Raw genomic sequence first — 23,250 nt, 5'->3', positions numbered from 1 at the left:
AAAGGAATGTTTATTTATCAATATCATCATTAAACCCTCAATTAGAGGGTGCTACAAACTGACCCAGTAACTCACCGTATAGTCACTAGCCCACAGCGAGTGGACCCAATCACTGAGTCTCATGTGCTTCCAAGCCAGCTGGGTCTGGATTCTATTTACTAGCTCTAGGGGTGTAGGGCTCACTCCCAGGTTCAGACTTTGTCTGATGCCCTTTCTTGGGATGTCAATGTCCAGAAACCAGTGTCCGAATCCTCCTGAGCCCCCCAAATTGCTTGTCCGCAATCCCCCAGAGCTCGACCTAGGCTGTGGGCAATTAGGACTTACTTGTTTAACCCCATCAGACACAACATGACAGAAAAGCAAAGAACAAAGGCTTTAGCAGAAGAATTTAACCATATTTACTCTTAAATCAATCAAGAGTTACAGATCTCTGAAAACAAACCTGAAGTCCTAAAATGCACCCTCCCATAGTCTGAGCTCACCTCTTTCTGTGAGTTTGTAGTGCATCAACAGACTAAGCTGGGCAGAGTCCCTCTTTCCCTCTCTGTCCTGCAAGTCCTTATGTATAGCAGTCAACCCTCCTGCAGAGAGTAAAACCCTGATCTTACATAGGGCCTCTGTCTCTGTACCACATGTGCAGACTGTAAGTGCTATAGCCATTGGTCATGCTTGTCCCCCTCAACCTCTCTTTCGGAGCACTCTGTAGAACTACCATTATTCCATGAGGGGCAGGCCTGTAGGTGAGAGTCAAAGTCAACGTCTGTCAGCGATGGCCCTTCCGTGAGATGTACACCACCTTTCCCAGGCAAAGCAGCTGTCTGGAGCGCAGCACAACAGCCTGCTCTTGGGCAAGTCCAAACAAATGTGGTCACAGTACACAGGTATAAAAACTTTCACAATTTGATACAGTAATATCCCACTCCATCACAGAGAGAAGTAGCTGAACAATACTGGAGCAAGTTTGATTCAGACAATACCATTCTTCCAAAAGATTCATCTGAAATGGCTTTCCAAATCAAGGACCGAACCTTGCAGTTCTAACTCACGAGTCATTCCATTGACTCATATCAATTTGTAATATTTTCCAAAATGATGACTACACAATTATCTTATTTCCTTTGCTAGTCCCCCCAAAAAATCAGGATCATAGTCCCACTTTAGCACATGCACAAAGACATGGCACTTGATTTTCATTTACTTTTCATTGCCAGAGACTTTAATATAAATGAAAACCAGGCCCATGGTTTCTACCTCTGAGAATGTATAAAGTGAACAAGCAAAATGGTGGGGAGGAAAAAAGGACAAAATTTTTAATTATATATTTAAAAACAATCCATTACCTCCATCCATCCACTTAACCTATGTTACTGGACTAGTTTCTCAAATGTTGCAGTAGAGATGTATCTTGTACAACCAAAGTTAAAGCCATTGTTTGTGCACTGTTCCTTCATAACTTCTAGACATGTTTTATCTTATCCATTTTATAACAGTTGATTCTGATACTTTCCTTCCTCCAAAGGATGGGTGGAGGAAGACGCACAGAATTATAGACTTACATAAGTGTTTAGCTCTCAAAAGTTGCCCCAAAGCTTTTTCTGAAAATAAAATTTTAAAAAATGTATCTTAAAATCCCAAATCTTCAAGCCAACACAGGAGCTGTGCTGGGCATGGGCACTCAACAGTCATACAGAGGCTCCTGTTGTGTCCACTGCATGGGATACTTTGAAGGAGTGTTGATGATGGCCCAGTGTCAGGATATGATCTAGAGGGGCTATTTCACCCTGTGGTGTTTGGGAGGCTCTGCAGTAGTCCCTGCTTCTGACTCCTCAGTTGAGGGGGTAAATTTCAGCTCCCCACCTCCTCACTCTCCACCTGCATAGAGACCGAATACTGTAGCTGGAATGTCATCCTAAGAAAACACATATGCAAGTAGATTTCAAAATTTACAAACACGTTTTAAACACAATTTTGAAAATTATTTCCTCTTGCAGGAAACCTGTCACATCAGGGTTTTGTGTTTCACCCTCCACAGATGATATCATGAACACAAACAGTCCAGGGAGCAGCACAGCCTGTACTGCTTGAGATGTTCTTTATATCATTAACTTTAGCAGGGGAAGCACAAAAACTATTAACTAAGGTCTCAATAAAAAAAGCCTTTCAGTGACTCTTCAAGATGTTTTTATTTGTGGTATGTAAATCTAGACAAGCTAGTGATTTGGGAAGAAACAGCTGTGAAGGTGGTTGATTATTTCTGGACATGGCTAGCATTATTTCATTTTGTTCTAACTTCCCATCTGGGTCATTGCTGATGCTAGATTCCCATGAGGCTCTTATTTTAAAAAATTCTAATAACCAGTATAGCGATTTGGTATTTCAAAACACTTATTTGTTTTTAAAAGAATTGGAGATTTTATTGAACTTCATGAATCCAGCTTTGCTATTACTTTACCCTTTTTATGTTAAGACCAAGACAGGCCAATTTCTTGTGGCCTAAGAAAACGAAATTAAGCATTGGCTTCCCCAAATATTTTAAAAGCAAATTATGACTCTAATATTGATAGTCCATGGAAACAGCTTTGGCTCTAGCATTCATGTCTAATAAAAATATTGTTTAAGTATTCAAAAATCAAGAAGAAATTAAACTCACATCTCTTAAAAGCATTTGTCAATTGCCTATAGTACAAGATTTAGGCAGAATAAAAATATTTCCTATACAAGTCTCAGTTAGATCTACACCTTTTCAGAATCTTACAGTGTGAAAGTATAGATTCCAGAATTAATCCTCAGAATCTATATCACTGTTCAAAAGAGTCTCTTGTATTTTGAAGATGTTGATATAATCCCAGAGATAGTCCTTGCTAGAGTATCAATTTTTTTCCTTCTAGTATTTGGTTTCTTTTTCATACATTAGTGTTTGCATATTAACCATAAATTTTATATGCTGATGTTCCAAGTGATGAGGATCTCACAGGATGACTGCAAAGTCAAACTTATATGGAGGAGATTGGATATAGAAAAGCAACCTGGTTTGCAAGAGCCTCTCTCTTGGTAAGTAACAGTGAAGACTTCTGATCTCTTGGATTCAAAAAGGATTATCCCTTCAACCATCTTACAGCCACAGTATTATAAGGATTTCCTCTTGATCTTTTAGCAGTCTAAAAGACAATTAAGAGAAACATGTACTAGAAATTCTGGATAGCATTGAACATCCACAGCAAATGCTCCCAGAGCCCCTTCTGTTAAGAAAATAGAGTATTGTGTTTTGATTTAGACTATTTTCAGTATCTCTGAAAGTCTGTATTTGAGTGCTAAGTCTTCAATGAAAATTTGATTCCCTCTGGAGAACCATCTGTCAATTGGCCAATTAATATTCATATTGTATATGTATTTGCATTGCCAAGATATTAGAGGTCGTTGCTCAATAACAATTCCTATGGCTTTTTGTGGGACAGGCTGAAATATTGCTTTCTGATATTATTAATATGTGGCTCATTGTTAATAACCTCTGACATTCCCGTGCAACTATTCTGACTCCTCAGTTCCAAGACGCTGATGTGCTTCTGAGTTGTCAAGAGACTAGCAGCTTAAAAAGGTTCTTTTCATATATTGCCCAATCCAGGAAGGGGTTTCCATTGTTAATGCTGTTCTCATAAGTGTTTTGGGAGAAATTTCTGACTATCATAGAATCATAGAATATCAGAGTTGGAAGGGACCTCAAGAGGTCATCTAGTCCAACCCCCTGCTCAAAGCAGGACCAATTCCCAGCTAAATCATCCCAGCCAGGGCTTTGTCAAGCCGGGCCTTAAAAACCTCCAAGGAAGGAGACTCCACCACCTCCCTAGGTAACGCATTCCAGTGTTTCACCACTCTCCTAGTGAAATAGTTTTTCCTGATATCCAACCTGGACCTCCCCCACTGCAACTTGAGACCATTGCTCCTTGTTCTGTCATCTGCCACCACTGAGAACAGCCGAGCTCCATCCTCTTTGGAACCCCCCTTCAGGTAGTTGAAGGCTGCTATCAAATCCCCCCTCATTCTTCTCTTCTGGAGACTAAACAATCCCAGTTCCCTCAGCCTCTCCTCATAAGTCATGTGCTCCAGACCCCTAATCATTTTTGTTGCCCTCTGCTGGACTCTTTCCAATTTTTCCACATCCTTCTTGTAGTGTGGGGCCCAAAACTGGACACAGTATTCCAGATGAGGCCTCACCAATGTCGAATAAAGGGGAACGATCACGTTCCTCGATCTGCTGGCAATGCCCCTACTTATACAGCCCAAAATGCCGTTAGCCTTCTTGGCAACAAGAGCACACTGTTGACTCATATCCAGCTTCTCGTCCACTGTGACCCCTAGGTCCTTTTCTGCAGAACTGCTACCTAGCCATTCGGTCCCTAGTCTGTAGCAGTGCATGGGATTCTTCCGTCACAAGTGCAGGACTCTGCACTTGTCCTTGTTGAACCTCATCAGGTTTTTTTCAGCCCAATCCTCTAATTTGTCTAGGTCCCTCTGTATCCGATCCCTACCCTCTAGTGTATCTACCACGCCTCCTAGTTTAGTGTCATCTGCAAACTTGCTGAGAGTGCAGTCCACACCATCCTCCAGATCATTAATAAAGATATTAAACAAAACTGGCCCCAGGACCGACCCTTTGGGCACTCCACTTGAAACCGGCTGCCAACTAGACATGGAGCCATTGATCACTACCCGTTGAGCCCGACAATCTAGCCAGCTTTCTATCCACCTTACAGTCCATTCATCCAGCCCATACTTCTTTAACTTGGCGGCAAGAATACTGTGGGAGACATGTTTGTGAACAGTCAAAGACTAGATGACTAGGTAAGGAATTGAAAAATTGTATCATTATTCAATATGGGGCCATAGTGACAAATATAATTTTACAAGATGCACATGTAAATTCTTGTTTCTATTACATCATGTGGTTAGAAGACAAAGGCAAAATCTTTAAGTCAATTTTCACATTTTCTCTGTACTAAACACACTTTATACCTTTATTTTTGAATAAAATGGCACTTTCTCCCCAAATCACTTGAGTTGGCCTTTCTCTAAGTGGTATATTGCTTTGGGAGGCATTTAACATTAATCCTTTTTCTATAACATTTGACATCTTGGTTACTATTAATTCTAGATTATTATTGATTTTATAAGCAAATACAGTCTTAAAGGCTCCAGTGTGTCCCCTTTCCCATCAGATATGGTATTAACACTACTATTTCGGACAATACATATAAAACTGAAGACAATCTGAAGAACAGACTATAATACTAGTAAACCTGTGAAAGCAAGTGACCCTTAAATTGTAGCACTATGCATCCACTACAACAATGAATGCATAGGTTTAGCATTAGACATGTAGCTGATAATGTTGCAGATAACATTTCTCTTTGATACTTCATCTTGTACATTATTCAACTTCAAACTAATGCAGTAGTGCATTAAATACTCAGAATCACATAAAACCCAAGCAGAGCTCAGAAACAACTTTGGAGCACAAGATTACCTGAATAAAAACTGGGGTAATTAGTGTATTACATGACCCTTAGATACAAATTTTCAAAAGCTAATTTGTTGATGTTTTCATCCATTTCATTGAGAGAGATGAGCAAAAACAAATTTCTCCCTATCTGATTATCTCTGGAGAACAAATACTTGTGATTCAATCACTGCTTCTTGCAAGTATTTATGTCTAGACTTGTCACCCCTTCAGAGTCTGTTCCAGAATTTAGAATCCTTCACGTAGCGTATCTAGACCTTGAAGATAAAATAGAAACAAAGATTTTGAAAGAACGATCTAAAGTGATTCCACTGTGGGCTTTAAGGTTTTGAATAAAGGGAAGACTTTTCCCTTCTCCATTTCTTCTGCCACAGTATTTTTTCGTGCCTCAAGTTTTCCCCATCAGCAAATTTTGTGATGAAAATTTGGAAAAACAGATCATCTTTCCACTGAAGTAGTGCATATCATTTTATAGAGTGGAATCTCAATGTATACGTCAACATAAATGTCCATTATAAAATATGAAGCTAGTGATATTTGCTGTTGACTTAATAGTTTGATCATGGTAGTCAATAGCTCCCTTTGAGTCAGTTCATAATTCTACTCCTATCAGAATTTGTAGAAGCAAAAGACCTTTGAATGGAACCAGTGTCCCTTTTTCTACTTTTGTCTAGGAGATCTTTCTACAATGCTGCTTCAACTAGAGGGGATTTCTTCAACTAGTATAAAATGGGTACTTGGGAAGATCCAGTTGCTGCACCTACTTTTGGTAAGGCCGGCTGCAATATCCACTTTTAGAGTCCTGCAGTTTATAAGGCATCATGATTATAACTATTCCTCCTTTGTAACATCTCCAGATAATGGAAGATGAGGAATATAAACAAATGTTTGCCACACTTTCATAGTGTTAGAGAATTCTAATAAATAATCTCTTTTTGGCGATCCTTGTTAGACTAGTAAAGCTCAATGACAGTTCACCCCCTCTGGAATGGCACAAGGTCCCAGAACTTGGAATAGGTTCAGGGGTTACTTTTTTTTTTTTTTTCCATTTTCTTTTTGATAGCTTATACGTTTTGTCTTTATAGCAGGATAATCATTCGACTGCAGCTGGATGAAGACTATTTTCTTCTTTGATGACTCCTACGGGATGCCAATTCTGGCTGGACGTATTCCTGGAGGTGTCATCACAGGACATAATATTTAATTAAAGATTAACCTTTAATTCCTGGAGACTCCAGGAGAATCCTGGAGGGTTGGCAACCATAATGACTTTTTGTGCATGACTATTGTTTGAACTTCCTTTACAAATGGAGAAATTAGCCTTAACAATGGTCTAACTAAAATGAACCAAATTTTACTGGAGACTGCTGGGAGACTGACAATAGGAAGTTTCACTTTCCCAGTGCAGATACAACTTACTAAAAGACTTCAGGAGGAAGTCTTACCCATAACATTTATCCCAGAAGTAGTACTAGAATCCTAGTCACTTACCATTGCAGTTGTCTCTTTAGAAGAGTAGCGATAAATTCTTTTGATCCTGAGAAGAGTGTTGATATTTCTTTCACGACACTCACTTCAGCAGCTTACACACGTTTGGTTTTTGATAGGGTGTTAGGAGATGGGCGACCTAGCCCTGCCCTGTGGCTCTCCCTCCGAGACGGATATTCTAGGTCTAGAAGCCGACTGGGAGCAGAAAAGACAACATATTCCCCTTCAATAAACAGGTGAAGCGGGGCCTGACACTTTGCACATACGTGCTTTAGATAGAGCCTTCTTAAGGACTGAGTTTTTCCTTAGGTGGCATGCATCCTCGCTCAAATGTTAAATGTGGAAGCGATTCTTACCACACGTCAAACTCAGACCAAGATCATCCTTCAATTAATGCCTAAATAAGCTTTCTTTTACAACAAATCTTTCCAAAGAGTCATCAGAATTAAGAAAGCACTTTCTATCTAGTTTGCTTCTAGAGGTAAAACTATCTTGTGAAACAGAATCAAGACAGCACTTTACTTGTCTTAGATTATCAAATGACAACTCCATCTCCATATCCAGTCACAGGAGAATTAAACCTTTACAGATTAGCGGGATATGGATATAAATACAAATGATTACTGGAATGATTTGCCTTCTTAAAGCAAGACTCTGAAGAGTTGTTTTATGTAGGGGAACAGCTTTAGAAGGGCCAAATGATGGCAGCTGATCACCCTAAGCATCGAAGAAAAGGAGCATGCTTCCCCCGCCCCCCAAAATTTAAGGATGAATATGCTACTTTCATAGAGCTCCCAGACTCTGATCTAAACCTGTTTGGCCTGCTAAGAGATTAATCTTTTTGTCTATGAATTTGCTCATCAGGAATTGGGAGAAAATTATAGGTTATGCTATACAACACAAGATTTCTGCATGTTTCATCTTTTATTTCTCCTATAAAAGAGGATGTATAGTATACACTTCAAGTAACTCCATGTGTTTAAGTTGTAAGAACGCCGTGTTAAGCATCAGGCTTTAGCTGCATGATCCCCAAGCAAAATCCCCATGTGCTGGGCTGGAAATATACAAAGCATCCAGGAAATTGTCCTATAGGTATCTACAGTTTTTTGCTTAGTGATTGGTTGACAAAAATTTAAGCTGAAAGAACCAAGGCAAGCAACAAGGTATTTCACTGCACTTTTTGAAGATGCACTGGTGAACTTCTTTGAAGGGATTTTTATATTTTTATCCAAGACATGAACACCAAGACAAGCACAGAAATACTGAAACTTTTGCCACTTGGAAATGTAGTCTGCTCCCATTGGGTTGTGCACAGAGATGCTCAACACAGAAAGATTATGGCTTATAAGTACAAGTGACAAGAACAGTCTGGAATAATATTATTCAGCATATTACAGAACCTTTGCTTAAAATGTGTATTTAAAATCTAGTTTGAAGCTCCGTAAGTAGCTAAAAATAAGCTAACCCAATTTTAAAAGATAAGAGGTAGACAGTTAGGCCCAAAGACTCCTAGTCATCCATTGAATAAGTGCAGGACAGGAAGTAGCAATTCAAACTTCCACACTTTGTCCTGTCAGTTCACCTCAAATATAACCTCAAATATAATTAGTTTGAGTTACACCACCAAATAAAGCAGATGAAAATTATTTTCAGTCAATAGACCCGTGCTGGGTTCAAGCCAGTGATCTAAGTGAAAGACTCTGCATGCCTTTCATGAACACTTTTTCCTGGAACACTTCTCATCCAAGTATTGAGCAGATCCAATCTCAATCAGCTGAGAACAGAAGTCACAGACCATAGTATCCGCAGGGTAGGTATCTCATTTATCAACTGAAGCCCCAGGAACCAAAATGAGGCCTCCAGCACAATAGTATGTTCCTACTATGTCTTTAGGACAGACATCAGTTTTAAAAATATTTTATATATTATAAACAAATTAGTAGGATCAGAAGAACAATTCCCTTAGAACACCATGTATCAGGTCTTCAAGATATCACCCATCCAAATACAGTATTAACTCGGTACAATAAGCTTTACTTTAAAAGAAAATAGCCAAAATTAGGAATATTCAAGATAGGAAAAATCATCCATTAGGCAGCCAACCCTTATTCCTTCATTTGTAACCTAATGGTTACCAAATATATTTTTATCAGGAAGCACTTACACACTTAACAGAATTTTGTTTGTTGGTTTAGTTTTTTTGAATAGCCATTGCTTGGTTGCTTATTGTTGCAAGAATGATGGTTCAGTAACATACTGTGGCGTAAAAGATCCAAACTTGTTAGTGGGCATAAAAAACTTTGTTTATGATACTTACATTAATCCCATGATCTAGTTACACAATGGAATACAGTCAAGTCACTTGCAGTTAAAAGAATGAATTAACTATCACCTTAATGTACAACAACATTCAGAGCACCACAACTAAATAAGTCTTAGTGAAGCAAAGGGGAAAAAACCCTTTACTATTTCAATTCATTGTAAGACTTCCATAACATATCTCAAAACAACTTTCCTTCAAACAAGGTATAGACATTCATTTACATTCAAGAATAAGAACATACCAAGTTCAAAGTTTATAACTAAGTTTTTAATAAAGTGAAACAAAGGGACTGAAAATAAGTAAAACCACTGTTTTTAACCTTCATCTAGCTCAAAAGTGGCCATATTTTTATTAAGTTGTGATTTGCATTATGTCTTCTCCTCTTTTCCTGCCTTCCATCCTTCCTTCCTCCCAAGCCCAAAAGATAGTTTTATGAATAAGTTATGAATGACTGAAAACTGGGTGATTTAATAAGAAACAACATCCAAATCTTAAGTACAAGATCACTAATGTAATCTTAGAGTGGAGAAAATCATTAGTTACTACATGTTAACACAGTTTTCTGTACAGATATGTCATGGATTAATTGCTCCATATTACTTAAAACACACAATTCTTCTGGCTATCATCCTTTTTAATTCATGCCAGTTTAATGCAGGGTGCACCAAACCTCCAATTATATCAGGAGGTGTCTAGAACTAAAATGATGACGACAGTAATGAAACACACCCATCTTTTTAAATATAGTATCATTTATTCTATTGTGGAAACAAAGGAAATTAAATATACAAAAAACCCTATCAAAATAGCATTAAAGATCAGACTTATAATTAATTAAAGCAAGCAAGCGAATTCAGCGGTAAAGCTAACCACACCATCTATAAAACTTACCTGGCTGTGTTTATCTATCCTAACAAGAATGGCTCTCTCTGTCTCAGTATGGGTGTAGGTCAGACCAGCAGAGGGATAGTCAACACCCTGAAGTTCAGGGGGAGGAGGAAGATGGGAGAGCACATACCCAGACCTGCCAGGGCTTAGTTACTCCTCAACCTGTGAGAATATTCTTGGGGATGGGGTGGGGCTTTTCTGCCTCCCATTGGCTGGAAACAGGGATATATTACTCCTGGGGGAATTTTGCATTACTGCGCGTGCACAGAATTCATGGCCCTTGCAGATTTCTTTGCTTCCCTGCAGAGAAATGACTTCTGATGGGGAAGCTAAGGGAAGCCGCAAAAGAGGTCATGTACCCCTCCCCAGCAGTCCAGGCAGGTTAGTTTGGGCACCCAAAGCAGCCGGTAGAGACTTAAATCACTGCCAGGACAGGGAGGCTGGGCAATCATGCTTGTGAGAGAGAGACACTGTCCTTCTTACTCACTATTGCGGCATGCTTGGCGTGAAGGGCCAGGGTTTTGGGGTGTTTCTGAGGAGGTAGGTGTCAGACCAAAATGTAGCAGCCTGCCTTCTTAGTGAATTGTTCCCATTGCTCTTAGTGAATTCCCCCATGAGTATAAAACAGGGGTAAATGTTTTAAGGCTCCTTTACATTGCCAGAGTGGTATAAAAATCAGTATGGCCTTAAAAATTCTTATGGTGCTTTAGTGATTAGAACTGGTCTAAATTTTTGGGCTGAAAAAATTTCCTATCAAATGGGCTCCATGAACTGTTTGCTACTGACCTTTCTGGAGGTGGTCAGCAGCCAATATAAATTGTGAGTTTGAGTCCCCAGCCCTCGCTTGCTGTTCAGTTGCCTATGATGTAACACTGAGCATATGGCTGCATATATTTGTTGACTAATAATTAGAAGGATTTCCTCCAATGCTCCCCACTCCCATTCTCCATCCATTGTACTGTAGTTTAAATAAATTACCAAAATAATTGAAACCAGAATGATTATAGTGCATTATTTTAACAAATTAAATATGGAGAATTTTAAAATATTGTGCACAGAATTTATTTTTTTGGTGCAGAATTCCCCCAGGAATAATATATAAGGGAGCTGGCTTTCATGCCCCTCCTCCCCCAAAATGTAAAGCCTTCCTAGACATCAGGGGACCTTTTGCCTATAAGGGGAGATGACATACCAAGGTCCCCTCTTGGTACCCTCTGAGAGGGAAAAGTGAGAGGATTCAAGAGTGAGGTAAATCCAAGGGGTACGTCTGAAGAGTGGCTATCCCGAGTCACTGGTTATATGGTGGAAGCCCTGTAATTCCGCACTGGACCAAATTAAATACCTGGTATGTGAAGAGGGGATGGTATATAATGCCACTCCCCATTGTAAAATTAACAACGTTGAAGCCAGCTGCTTAAATCCATCCCTGTGTCTCTTTTGTTCATCTGCGTGCACTAATCAACACTGCTAGGTTACATGCTGTATGTTCATATTCAATATCTAGGCACAGTGGCGCCTCAGACTGTTAATATTAATCTGAGTTGTTATACTTATAAATTCATTCCAGATCTGCACACAAAAGAAGCTGCATAAGAACACAGCATAACAAAGTGAGTGTGTTTATGGCAAGAAGGCAGGAAGATAAATTTTGGCACTCAAAGATGTTCCCTACTTTAAAAAAAAAAAAAAAAAAAAAAAAAAACTATATTTTTTAACTTCCACTTACCTCATTTTAAATATGTCCAACAAACTTCAAATATGATTTCCAATAATGAACATTAACAAGATGTTAAAATTTGTAAAATGTCATTTATTCCTTAATATTGTACCTCAGTAAAAAAATCCAAAACATTTCTGGTTGCAAAATGAACTGGATAAGTGAGATACTTACTTATCAAAGCTATCACTATTTTTTATGAAGCTCTCCATTTTTTCCTTGGCATATTCTACCACATCTGAATGAAGCTCTATTCCATGATTTATTCCAAAAGGGCCTGTAATTAAAAAAGGTTTTTTTATAAGTAAAGTACTGTTTTATGCACTGGTATAACACCTTTCATCTAATGGTATCACAGTGCTTTTATTAACATTTGATTAAGCCCTCCATCAAGGCTACCAAAAGGGATATTTTTATACTTTTTACAGATGGGTAAACTAAGGCACATGATTATTTAGTGAACCAGTGAAAAAGCCAGGAGTACAACCCAGGAGTTCTGGCTCCCTATTTCCTGTTCTAACATGCCCACACTACCGCAAAGAAAGCACAAATACATTTTTCTTATTAGCCTTCATAAGAGAACGTTCATAAGGCAGTAAGTCTGATCTTTTCTTAGTCTTTTAATTAGATTTTAGAGTGGCACAAATTTTTAAAGACAGCAGGTGTTGATGGTTATAATGTATTTGTTTGTAGAAGGATTAAAAGTTGGTAAATTTAAAGCATATTATATTGAAGTGGAATCATCTCAACCGATGATGGCATAGAGATTCAGCATAGTATGCGCATATCTATACCCATAATTATACAAATTTCTCAATTATGCAGTTTCCTGAATCCGTATGAGGGATTAGCCTTCAGCCAACTGGACCACAGAAATCTACTAAAGTGCTATACAAGTATTGATCTACAACAGTACAGCGTTTGTGCAGGTCTCTATTCAGATTAATCCCACTGACATGTCCACCACATTCACTTCTAACTCAACTCCTTATCCTTTCAACTCATTTAGTAGTCATATTTTAACAAACAGCTTGAAAATGAATTTCAGTTTGTGGTAAAAGGGCTAAGTCCACTCTTCTAAAAGTAGGGAGGTGCAAGGAGAGATATTAAGACTAGAGTTAGGGGGGTTGCCAGGGTAAAGAGGTGGCCATGTTTGTTGTGGGCATAGAGAGATAGGAATTCAATATGTAATAGGCAGCCCACAGAACAGAGATTTTAGTATCCATGCAGAGAAGAGGAAAAAAAGCACATTTCAACGAAACAGCAAGTAGAGGTTGCATTCTATCAATTCAGTAATCACTATGCCCCAAGCCTTTACTTTTAGAATTATTTAGCCCAACACTTAATTAATACAAGAAGCATCCTCAAATTATTATTTCAGTAACAAAAATTATTCATCCAGGGAAATTCGTAAGGATTTTTTCTGCAGAACAGAGGTATGGTGAGCATTTAAAGAAAAAAATATAGAAGTATTTCTGATGTTTAAGTACCCTGGATAAAAATAAATAGCAGATTCGCAGCAAAGCCTGTCTTTTATGGAGAAAAAAACCTAATACATTCCATTTGCTAAGCGTGACCTAATGGTGCAACATCACCACAATATGCTAAACATCTGTAATTCTTAGCATGAAATTAGAACGTCTTGTACACCATGAACAAAGTGGATCCGAAAGAGCATTGCTCATAAAGCTTTCCTGCTGGCAGACTTACAGGAGGCAGAGTGCTCCACAAGGGAGATACCTGCTTTCACAGCATTGAAAGGTGTCCTGTTGGTACGCATACATCCTTTATTAACTTAGCTCATTGCTTCCCTTTTCTGTCTCTTGCATTACTAGTAAAGCTGGCTGTAAAATGTGAAATCCCTTCCTGTAAAAATTTTCAATATTTGTAAAAACAAATTTACACTTGAACCAGGACAAAATGCAAAAAGGAAATTGTGTGTGTGAAGGCATTTCAAAAAATATTCCATTTTAGGAAAACAAAAACAAAAAATTGTTTTTCATCTTCTTGTAAGAAAACTGCCTTTCAGACCCATTGCCTGGGAGGCAGAGAGCCCAGCCACTCCACCAGCCCTCGCTTCCCAACCCTGGTTCCTGCTCAGCCCTTCTAGCAGAGCGCTTTGGGCCAGCAGAAAGTGAAATTGACAAACACCTTCCAGATTGGGAAAATCAGAATGTCAGCTGCCAATGGAAAAATGAAAATTCTTCTGCAAAACTGAATTTTTCCCATAGAAAGAGGGTATTCTTCATCAGAATATCATTCTAACAAAAAAGTTTCTGACTAGTAATTAGAAGTAGCTAGTAAGCATTGTTCATTTTTTATAAGAGGTGTCAGTGTTTTCAAAACAGAATATTTTAGAAAATCTTTCCTGGGAATCACAGCAGGTTTTCAAATATAAATTTACTATAAATGAATTCACATTCCCCTAACCTAACCTCCTAAATTATTTTCATGTGTCTAGTATTTTTGCTGCACTCTTAGCTGTTTTCAATTACAGTTACCGCCATCTGTTCCAAAATTCATGCACATTTCCAAACAGATTAATTTTTACCACTTTTCAAGACAATCATGAAGAATATCAAACACATTTTTTGAATTTTGTGTCTGTCAGGGTAATGAGGAACATTTGTGTGTAATACTAGAACTTTTCATGATCAACGTGCTATGAGGCAGCAATTAGTTTCTGAAGCAACATGACTATCCAAAATATGGAGTGTAATGATACATACATTTCAGTATTGCTATGTGTTATATTGAACAAAACAGAGCTGGTAACACTATTCTCATTAGCTTTTCCAATTTGAGGATATGATTGTATATGCTATTCCAGAACGGTCTTACCAATTCATAAAAACTGACACTACCCTAACTTTTGTGTTACTTCCTGGAGTAATATTCATTTCCTTCACAATGTGATTATACTAACCTCATCAATTATCTACCACCATTATTAAGTCTTGGAAAAGTGTTTGCAGTTCTAATATCTTGTAATACTCAATTACAGAAATCAAAGGATTCGTCTGTACTGAACATTAAAATTATGTAAACTACGCTTTCCGTGTGTATTATTTTCCTTCTGTTTATATTAAACTTAATCTCTGACTACTGTAGCAAGTTATATAGACCACTTTGTATTTTAAAAATTCCTCATTTTCAAGTCACCCGCAAATTAATTTAGTGTCACATTAACATTCACAAAATCATCAATATGGTATACACTACTACTCCCACCCTATACTGAACCATCAGATACCCAACCATTGACAAACAATCTTCGGCTTCCTAACACTAACCCAATACAGTACAAATTGCAACAATAGGCTCCATTTTGAGAAGGTGTAAAGGTTTCATTTTCCACAAAGGGGCTGCCTTTATTAAAACCAGTAAAATAAACCTTCCTTTTCAAAAATATTTTGTTCAAATATTGCTATAAATCTGACTAACCATGCTGAGTTAAGAACTGCAGAGCAGGTTGTGTCTGCTGATTCACACAGTTAGAAGGCCCTCTGCTGCAGATCTCACCCCTCATGTGAAAAGGTGGGGAGAAATCAGTCACTTTCACTACTTAGTTCTCTTCATTCACTTTCTGGAAACCAGCACAGGTCATTCTTCAGAGTCAGAATTGTGCTGGGTGAGGAGACGGCAGGCCAGGCAGCACACATCATACACTCCTGACCCCACAGAGATTAGTTAGATAAGGTAAATACAACCTCATATAGAGAAGCAGGTGCAGAGGATCCCTAGCCAAATAAAACAAATAAATATCAAGACGAAGGGCTTTATTTAATCATCTTCACTCTTGATATGATCTCGGGAAATATTTATGGTCCTGCGCACAGGGCTAATAGCAAACAAAAGAGGAAGTAGTCTCTAATCATATTATATGTATATTTATACTTTAACAGCTACTGGGGAAGAACTCATACAAAATTGCCTATATTTATCATCTCCCATAGAGATGAAACTCCCCAAGCTCATAAATAGAGTGCTAGCACAAGAGGTACAGTACATTATATGAACAAAGTGAAATGCTATAATTCTTTTAACAGCGTGTACTGGAATTTTGAGTTTATACCTATGAATGAATATTTCACCAGAAGCATTACTGCTTACTATATTGTATTGGGTAAGGAAACGAATCTCAGTTTCCACAAGAGGGAGCACTGAATCAGCTCTTTGACTTTTGTTTACATTAAATTGGAAGGAATCCTACACCTCTTGGAAGTGAATTGACAGATTAAATTTGTTACACATTCTCCTCCCATTCAGAATAGTATCTGCTTCCCTTAATGGTTTTCTGCTCTCCATTATCTCTATTTGTAAAAATGAGTAATCCAAGACTTCAAGAACTCCATATACTGGAAAATGTACACATTTTGTAAGATTGTTGTAGCAGTAAAAGTAGTGCTACCTTAACTAGAAAACAATACTGAGAGATACAAATATTTATTTAGTGAAAGAAAAATGTGGCTGTCACACTTACATCCCACTACCAAAATAAATGAAATTCTGTTGTGTAATGCAAAATTATTACAATAGGTAGAAAACATCTGAGGATATTTATAAAAATCAGCACTAGAGCTTAGCTTTTCATTTTGAAAACAAATGCATTTTAATGTACATTTTCTGCTCTCTAAGGTATAGTTTTAAAATTAAATTCAGTTAGCAACGACATACCACATTTTCTTTTCAGCTGGTAGCACAGCTTTATTTAAGTACCGTTGAGAGGATGAGTAGTAAACTACACAGGTAACTTAGCTTAAAAAAACCCCAGTCTTAAGAAGTGAATATCTGCCATAAAATTTACTAATGCTGTTATTTAATCTAGATTATTTTGTGAAGAGCAGTTTACTTTGTGTCCTAAGCATATACATTTCTTGCCTTCTATGTGAGCAACAATCTTTAAAAGTCCTTAGTGAACTTAAAAACTGCAGAAAAATTTAGAAATAATTGTTTCCATACTCCCTGTTGAAAATCATAATATTCTTTGTGACTCAACATTTGGCTTGTGTGGGAATTACGGTGGTGTCAGAAAGGTTTGCAGCTTCAGGTGACTACAGAAGGTTAATCTGTGGCTGAGGCTTAAACAGCAAAAATATTGTTTTCATTAAAATGCAATTCTTAAAAAATGCTTTTCAATAACAGTTTTTCTAAGAATTAGCTAGCAGCTCTTTCACAATATTCTGAAAGCACATTCCAAATTCTTAACTCTATGCTTTTTTCATTACATTACTTAAAAACTATAACACATTAAATCACAAAACCCTGGCAAAGATGCTGACGTGTTAATCTAAGAATCTGTATTCAGTAACCAACATTTCATATATGTTTAAAATAAAAAAGAAATTACCTAATATTAATCCCACCATTGTACTCAAATATCCGGTTCCGCTACCCAGATTCAGAAAAGATAATCCTGGTTGAAGTTTCAATGCCTCCATGACTTCAGAATAAATGCAAGGTGCTGATAAGTGTATATTTCCATGCTTCCAAGCCAAGTCTTTATAAGCATTGTCCCTGTATCCTTCTAGATAATAATCACCACGGTCAATTGCTCTGAAGGCTTGCTCCACTCTCTCAGTGCGAATATACTGAGCTTCTTTCAAGTTATCAATTAAATCATCATTGTCTTCCCCAGCACTCACAGCTCCTCCCATGATGAATTTCTATGATAATTCAATGAGTTTGAAAATACATTAGCAGGAGCGTTTTGAAGTGTCAGTGTGTAACAGACGCTGTTCTTTTCCTTTCAACAGCACATCAGAACATCACAAATGAATCCTGGGAGGAAAAAAAAGTTTACTTGTTTTGAATTTCACAGGGAAAAAAGGCAGCATCAACTAATTAATACAGAGATCACTTAACAAAAAGGGTAGCAAGGGGAAGAACAATAAAGCTACTGGTTTGAAGTGTGGTTCGACTTCACTGGAAAATTAACAAAGTATTAAAAATGTGACAGTACTATTCCATGCCTAAATCTTTTTCTTTCAGATTCAATTTACTTAGTCTACATGTACAAAGATTCCCCCTTCCCCCCATAATTGTCAAGTCTGAATATTCACCGTGTTCTACTCTGTTTAGGCTCTTGCACTGAACCTATCCCCATGGTTTCTGAGCACCTTAAAAAAAAAAAAAAAAAAAAAGCTTTCAAAAAACATTGAGTGGGATTTTTCAATAGCATCTACATAACTTTCAGTGGAACTCATGCTTCTAAATCACTCAGGTACTTCTGAAAATCCTGCCTAGTATTGGACAAATAAGTGTTCCTTTCCTAAAAGAGGAAAGGTTATGCCTGGGGTTTTTGTTTATTTTCAAACTATATAATCCAAATCAATAAAGTTAAGCTATGTTCTTTCTGGTTTGCATCACTAGTGGTTAAACACCACACCGACTCCAGATGTCTTAACAGTTTGGATAATGATGCATGAGCTGGAATAAAATTCCGCTCAGACTCACATACTGGTAAAATTCTATGATTAAGTTTATCAGCTACAGGGAAATGGGGCATTTTTGGGAAAACACACCTTTCGAACATTCTTACTGCATCAAGAAGCAACAAAAAAGGGAGGGAAGGGGCAACCTTTTTCTGCCAATCACAGGAGTAATTGCTACCTTATATGTGGACCAGTCAACATAGGTAAGAACAGAAATCACAGTTCCTGTCTCAAAGTTTAGTAGACAGTATTAGTTTCACAGTTACTGCATCTGTATTCCCCCGTTCATGGTCTACTCCATGAGTTCCCGCTTTCAGGTTTCCAGCCATCATCTGTCTTTGCCTAGGGACCCTTGTTCCACTCCTTTCTGAAGAGGGGTGTGAAGGCTGCACAGTCCTCTGCCATCTACTGCGGTATCTCCAGCAAGCCAGTCACCTAAAAGGCCAGCATGTGTACTTCGCAGTCTCTTCAAGAGCTATGACTAGTGTGTTACTAGCAGTTACAAGTTACCACATGGCTCTTTCTAAGCAAGCACTTTTATTCTTCAGATAAAAGCTTTACAGAAAAAATATATTTAAAGACCCAACAAACATTTCTATATGCATGCTAAAAGCTCACAAGAGACTATGCAGGATTATGGGGCTCAAGTGGGCAAAAGTCATTCCAACTCTTCTTCCAGGGTTGGGACATCCCTTGGAAAGAAAGTCCTGTCCATCTGTTGGATCAGGAAGAAGAGCCCCAAGTCAGTGTAAACTCAGGCTATTTATCCAAAAATCTTGCCTTTGTCTCTTGGTCTCTGAATAATCCAGTTTGAACTAATATATGTGAGCCTTACTGGGAGGTGGTACCTTTCTGGGGGGTATAATAATCTTCACCACCATCCACTGTTTTTGATTCCTGGAGGAGCTGTGGCAGCCTGCCCCCAGGGAGTAGATCACAATCACCATTCATTTAATACAATGGACCCCAAAAATACTTACATTTTATTCAATAAGGTCACCCAAGGATACGGCAGGAAGTTGTCATATATGCCACAGACCTCCACCTAGGCTTCATATATGGATGGAGCCCCTCTCTCACTCACACGTGCAGAATATTATCTGCGCTGGTAGTGCAGAAGAATTACCAGCCCAATTCAACTCAAAGGTGGAATGTTCCACAAAATCCAATACAGTAACTCCTTGCTTAACGTTGTAGTTATGTTCTTGAAAAATGCAACTTTAAGCGAAACGATGTTAAGCGAATCAAATTTCCCCATAAGAATTAATATAAATATGGGGGGTTAGGTTCCAGAGAAATTTTTTTCACCAAAAGATTTTTGTATATCACACACACACACACACACACACACACACACACACTATAAGTTTTAAACAAACAATTTAATACTGTACATAGCAATGATGATTGTGAAGCTTGGTTGAGGTGGCCAGGGGCGGCTCTATGTTTTTTGCCACCCCAAGCACGGAAGTCAGGTGGCCTTCGGTCCGCTGGTCATGCAACATTGTCGGCGTTTCTGCGGATGATCTACCGGTCCCGCGCCTTCAGCGTACCCGCCGTCGAATTGCTGCCAAAGCTGCGGAACCGGCAGATCACCCACAGAAATGCCGCTGAATCCACGTGACTAGTGGACTGAAAGCTGCCTGACTGCCGCCCTCATGGCGACCGGCACGCTGCCCCCCACGGCTTGCCGCCCCAGGCACCGCGCTTGCTGCGCTGTGCCTGGAGCCATCCCTGGAGGTGGTGAAGTCAGAGAGTGGGATATTTCCCAGGGAATGCCTTACTGCTAAATGATGAAGTAGAACTCAGCTGAGCCCTCAAGGGTTAACACATTGTTGTTAATGTAGCCTCATACTCTACAAGGCAGCATGAATGGAGGGAGGGGGAGACAGCACAGCAGACAGAGACACACACCCTGTGTGTGTGTGAGAAAGAGAGATACACATTGTCCCTTTAAGTACGCTGAACCACTCTAAGTAGATTGCCTTTTTAAGTAGACCAGGAAGTTGAGACAGCAGCTGCTGCCAGCACACTCCCTCCATCCTGAGCCCTGTCGTGGTCGCTCTCCCCCACCCCCCGCTCTATGGAAATGGGGTAAGCAGAGGGCAGGAGCAGGGGTGAGGGGGACACCCTGATATTAGCCCCTCTCTTCCCCCTCCACAGCAAGCAGGAGACTCCCAGGAGCAGTTCCAAGGCAGAGGGCAGGAGCAGCACATGGCAGTGGGGGGAAGGACAGCTGAACTGCCGGCAATTGATAGCCTGCTGGGCAGCGGCCCACAGGGAACTTAAGGGAGCGGGAAGTTGATGGGGGGCTGCCGGTCCATCCTGGTTCCAAGTCCCCACCAGCTACCTCCGACAGGCTGCTCTTTCTGCAAGCAGTGGACAAAGCAGGCGGCTGCCAAATGACATTATAAGGGAGCACTGTGCAAGTTTAAATGAGCATGTTCTCTAATTGATCAGCAACGTAACAACAAAACAACGTTAACCAGGACGATTTTAAGTGAGGAGTTACTGTACACATGGGAGCTCAGGTGGTAGAACTTTTCATGTTAGCCACTAGAGGACAAAAAAAACTACAAATATTTGTATTACTCCAATCACTAGATTGACAATGGTACACACATATAAACCAAAACAGTAAAATAGGAGATGACAATAGCACATTTAATTTGGATATTTTTATTTTTAAAAAATAATGAATAAAATGTTAGCAGAAATTCGCCTGGCACCAATTATCTGCTAATTAATCTGTGCCAAGCAAGTATGGGCATTTTGCCTTGTATGGTTTGAACGCATTCTAATAGAATATATAAGACTTCATTCACAAAAAGCATACCAGCTGCTATTTTACTACTAACTACTTAGACACATTCCAACTGGCACTTGCAGCCAGGATCATATATCCCAGTGAGGTTTTGGCCTATTTTAGAATACTCTCTCTCATATTCCTATTCAAATCCCTAATTTATGCATTCCTATTTGTGTGGTCTAAGAAGTTGGGAATTTGCAAGGTTACAAATCGCAGGTATACACAATTGTACAACCCTACAACTGACTGAAAATCTGGCCCTTAACGTTAGGTTTATTGAAGTGATCAGTGCAACACTCTTGCTGGAGTGAGGTACTTTAGCAGAGAACCTTAGTTATACATCTTTAAAAATGTCCATAATACTGCAGAACTACTGAATTCTGTGAAACGAAAAGCAAACAGAATGAAGAGACTGACGTAGAAATATTACATTGATACAAAAACTACATTGGGGCATCATTAATGTTAGGAATTTAAATACACAAATATCAGGAATTTCAAGAGTTAAAATGCTCCCAACCTTAGCTCCATTATCACTGTATGAAAGAGTTCTGTAACTCTAAGAATACTTTCACTTAGCAACATAAAAACCTCAAGCTGAATCAATAATCGCCATTTTCCTCTTAGAGACAAAGGCTCCAATTTGCTGTTGTATGATGATGTAGTATTCTCATCTTTTAGGGTACAGATGTATACACAATTCAGTGGTAATAACTTGTCTTCATAAATTTATATTTATGTTCTTTGACTCTTTACCTATACAATGTTTTGTCTCAGATAATATTTTAACCATTGAAAGTAACTCAAGGACAAATATTTTGTACACCTTGTATAACTTTAAGTAGTATGGTCCCCTCTGGACTTGAATGTGAGCACAAAAATCAATATGGGCATTTTGGTCCTTCCATCATCTTTTGTTTTGCTGCTTTGCCACCAGATGATGGGCCTTGTGTGTCCAAAATGAATGTAACAAATACAGTAATACACAATACAAATACATTGCAAATAATGAATATATGTTATGGAGAATGAGGGAGCCATCTGTATATTTCATAAATATATGCACCTCAATTTACCTGCTTGGAGTTAAATCAAAGGAAGCTGATAGGGGTATACACACAGGAAACAAATCAAAACAATGACAAAGATAAAGTACCCCCAGAAAGAATACTAAGGGTCATTAACAGAACAATGGGGGTGCTATTAATTGGTAAATGGCCACCTGCCAAGCTTTAGGTTAAAGACCCTGACCCAAAGAGAGGAAAGGGGGCAAATGGGCAGCTACAACTGGAGGTGAGTCTCTCAGAGAGTTCTGCAGAGGTATTTGTCTCTCCCAGTTCAAGGGTAGGGATGTCTATATTCTTTCCTCGCAATTAAAACTTGCAAAGGAATAAAGTTTAGGTAAGACCCGGGTGTTGGGTTTATCCCTTTTCTCTGCTTGCTACATACCTTTGGGTGAATAAATAATACTTTGTTTTGAAGAACCTGTTTCTGAGTCATTTTAATCAGCAACTGCTCAGATTCCTGGAGGAAAAAGGCTTACAGGTGCCAAGCACAGGTGGATCAGTCATGTTATCACAGTTGGTAAACTGGGGATGGGGAGTGCAGCATGGTAGTGGTAGGACTGCATGGCTCCACCTGAGATGGGTGAAGATGAGTGCACCTCTCTGATGACAGGTTGCACTAAGAGAAACTAAAGAGATCTAAAGCGCAACTTGCCCTCTAACAGGGATATATGTACTTTAAGAATTGCAGAACTGTCAAAGCAGAATCTACAAAACAGTGACAAAATGTTCAGGAACACATGATCCAAATGGCTGAATATACTGGGGAAAATGCATTCATTACTGGAGAACTGCAAATTGCATGTTCAATTTGAATACTCATTTGTGAAAATTTACCTTCCAAATTCAATAAGTAAAACTATTTGAATTCTCCTAATAAGATTCTTAATGCCCAGTGGATTTGTTACATGCACATTTTCACAAACCTTTCAGAACATTAAGCTGATTGGATTGCATAAGAACTGACACCCACTGCAATCTATTCATGCCCTTTCAGTTTTGACTTTACATA

General features: G+C 38.7%; 1 protein-coding gene across 5 annotated transcripts in view; it reads right to left on the bottom strand.

Moving 5' to 3' along the window:
- PCMTD1 (protein-L-isoaspartate (D-aspartate) O-methyltransferase domain containing 1) overlaps positions 1-23,250 on the bottom strand; it is an 88,714-nt gene that overhangs the window by 22,355 nt on the left and 43,109 nt on the right. For 2 of the 5 annotated variants that reach the window (XM_054017555.1, XM_054017556.1), the window contains exons 2-3: positions 17,282-17,712; positions 12,106-12,208 (exon numbers count right to left, since the gene is read on the bottom strand). The exons of 1 other annotated variant lie outside the window; for it this stretch is intronic. In XM_054017555.1, the coding sequence (XP_053873530.1) occupies positions 12,106-12,208; positions 17,282-17,588 (410 nt within the window). In that variant the 5' untranslated portion in view covers positions 17,589-17,712. Of the gene's footprint in view, positions 1-7,006; positions 7,081-12,105; positions 12,209-17,281; positions 17,713-23,250 lie in introns of those variants that run through there. 2 more of the 5 variants (XM_054017558.1, XM_054017557.1) reach the window with 2 other exon arrangements.

This window comes from Malaclemys terrapin, chromosome 2, assembly GCF_027887155.1.
Source record: "Malaclemys terrapin pileata isolate rMalTer1 chromosome 2, rMalTer1.hap1, whole genome shotgun sequence".
In the NCBI taxonomy this organism is placed as follows: domain Eukaryota; kingdom Metazoa; phylum Chordata; order Testudines; family Emydidae; genus Malaclemys; species Malaclemys terrapin.
The sequence above is the reverse complement of the archived record's forward strand: the minus strand, read 5'-3'. Positions and strand labels throughout refer to the sequence as shown.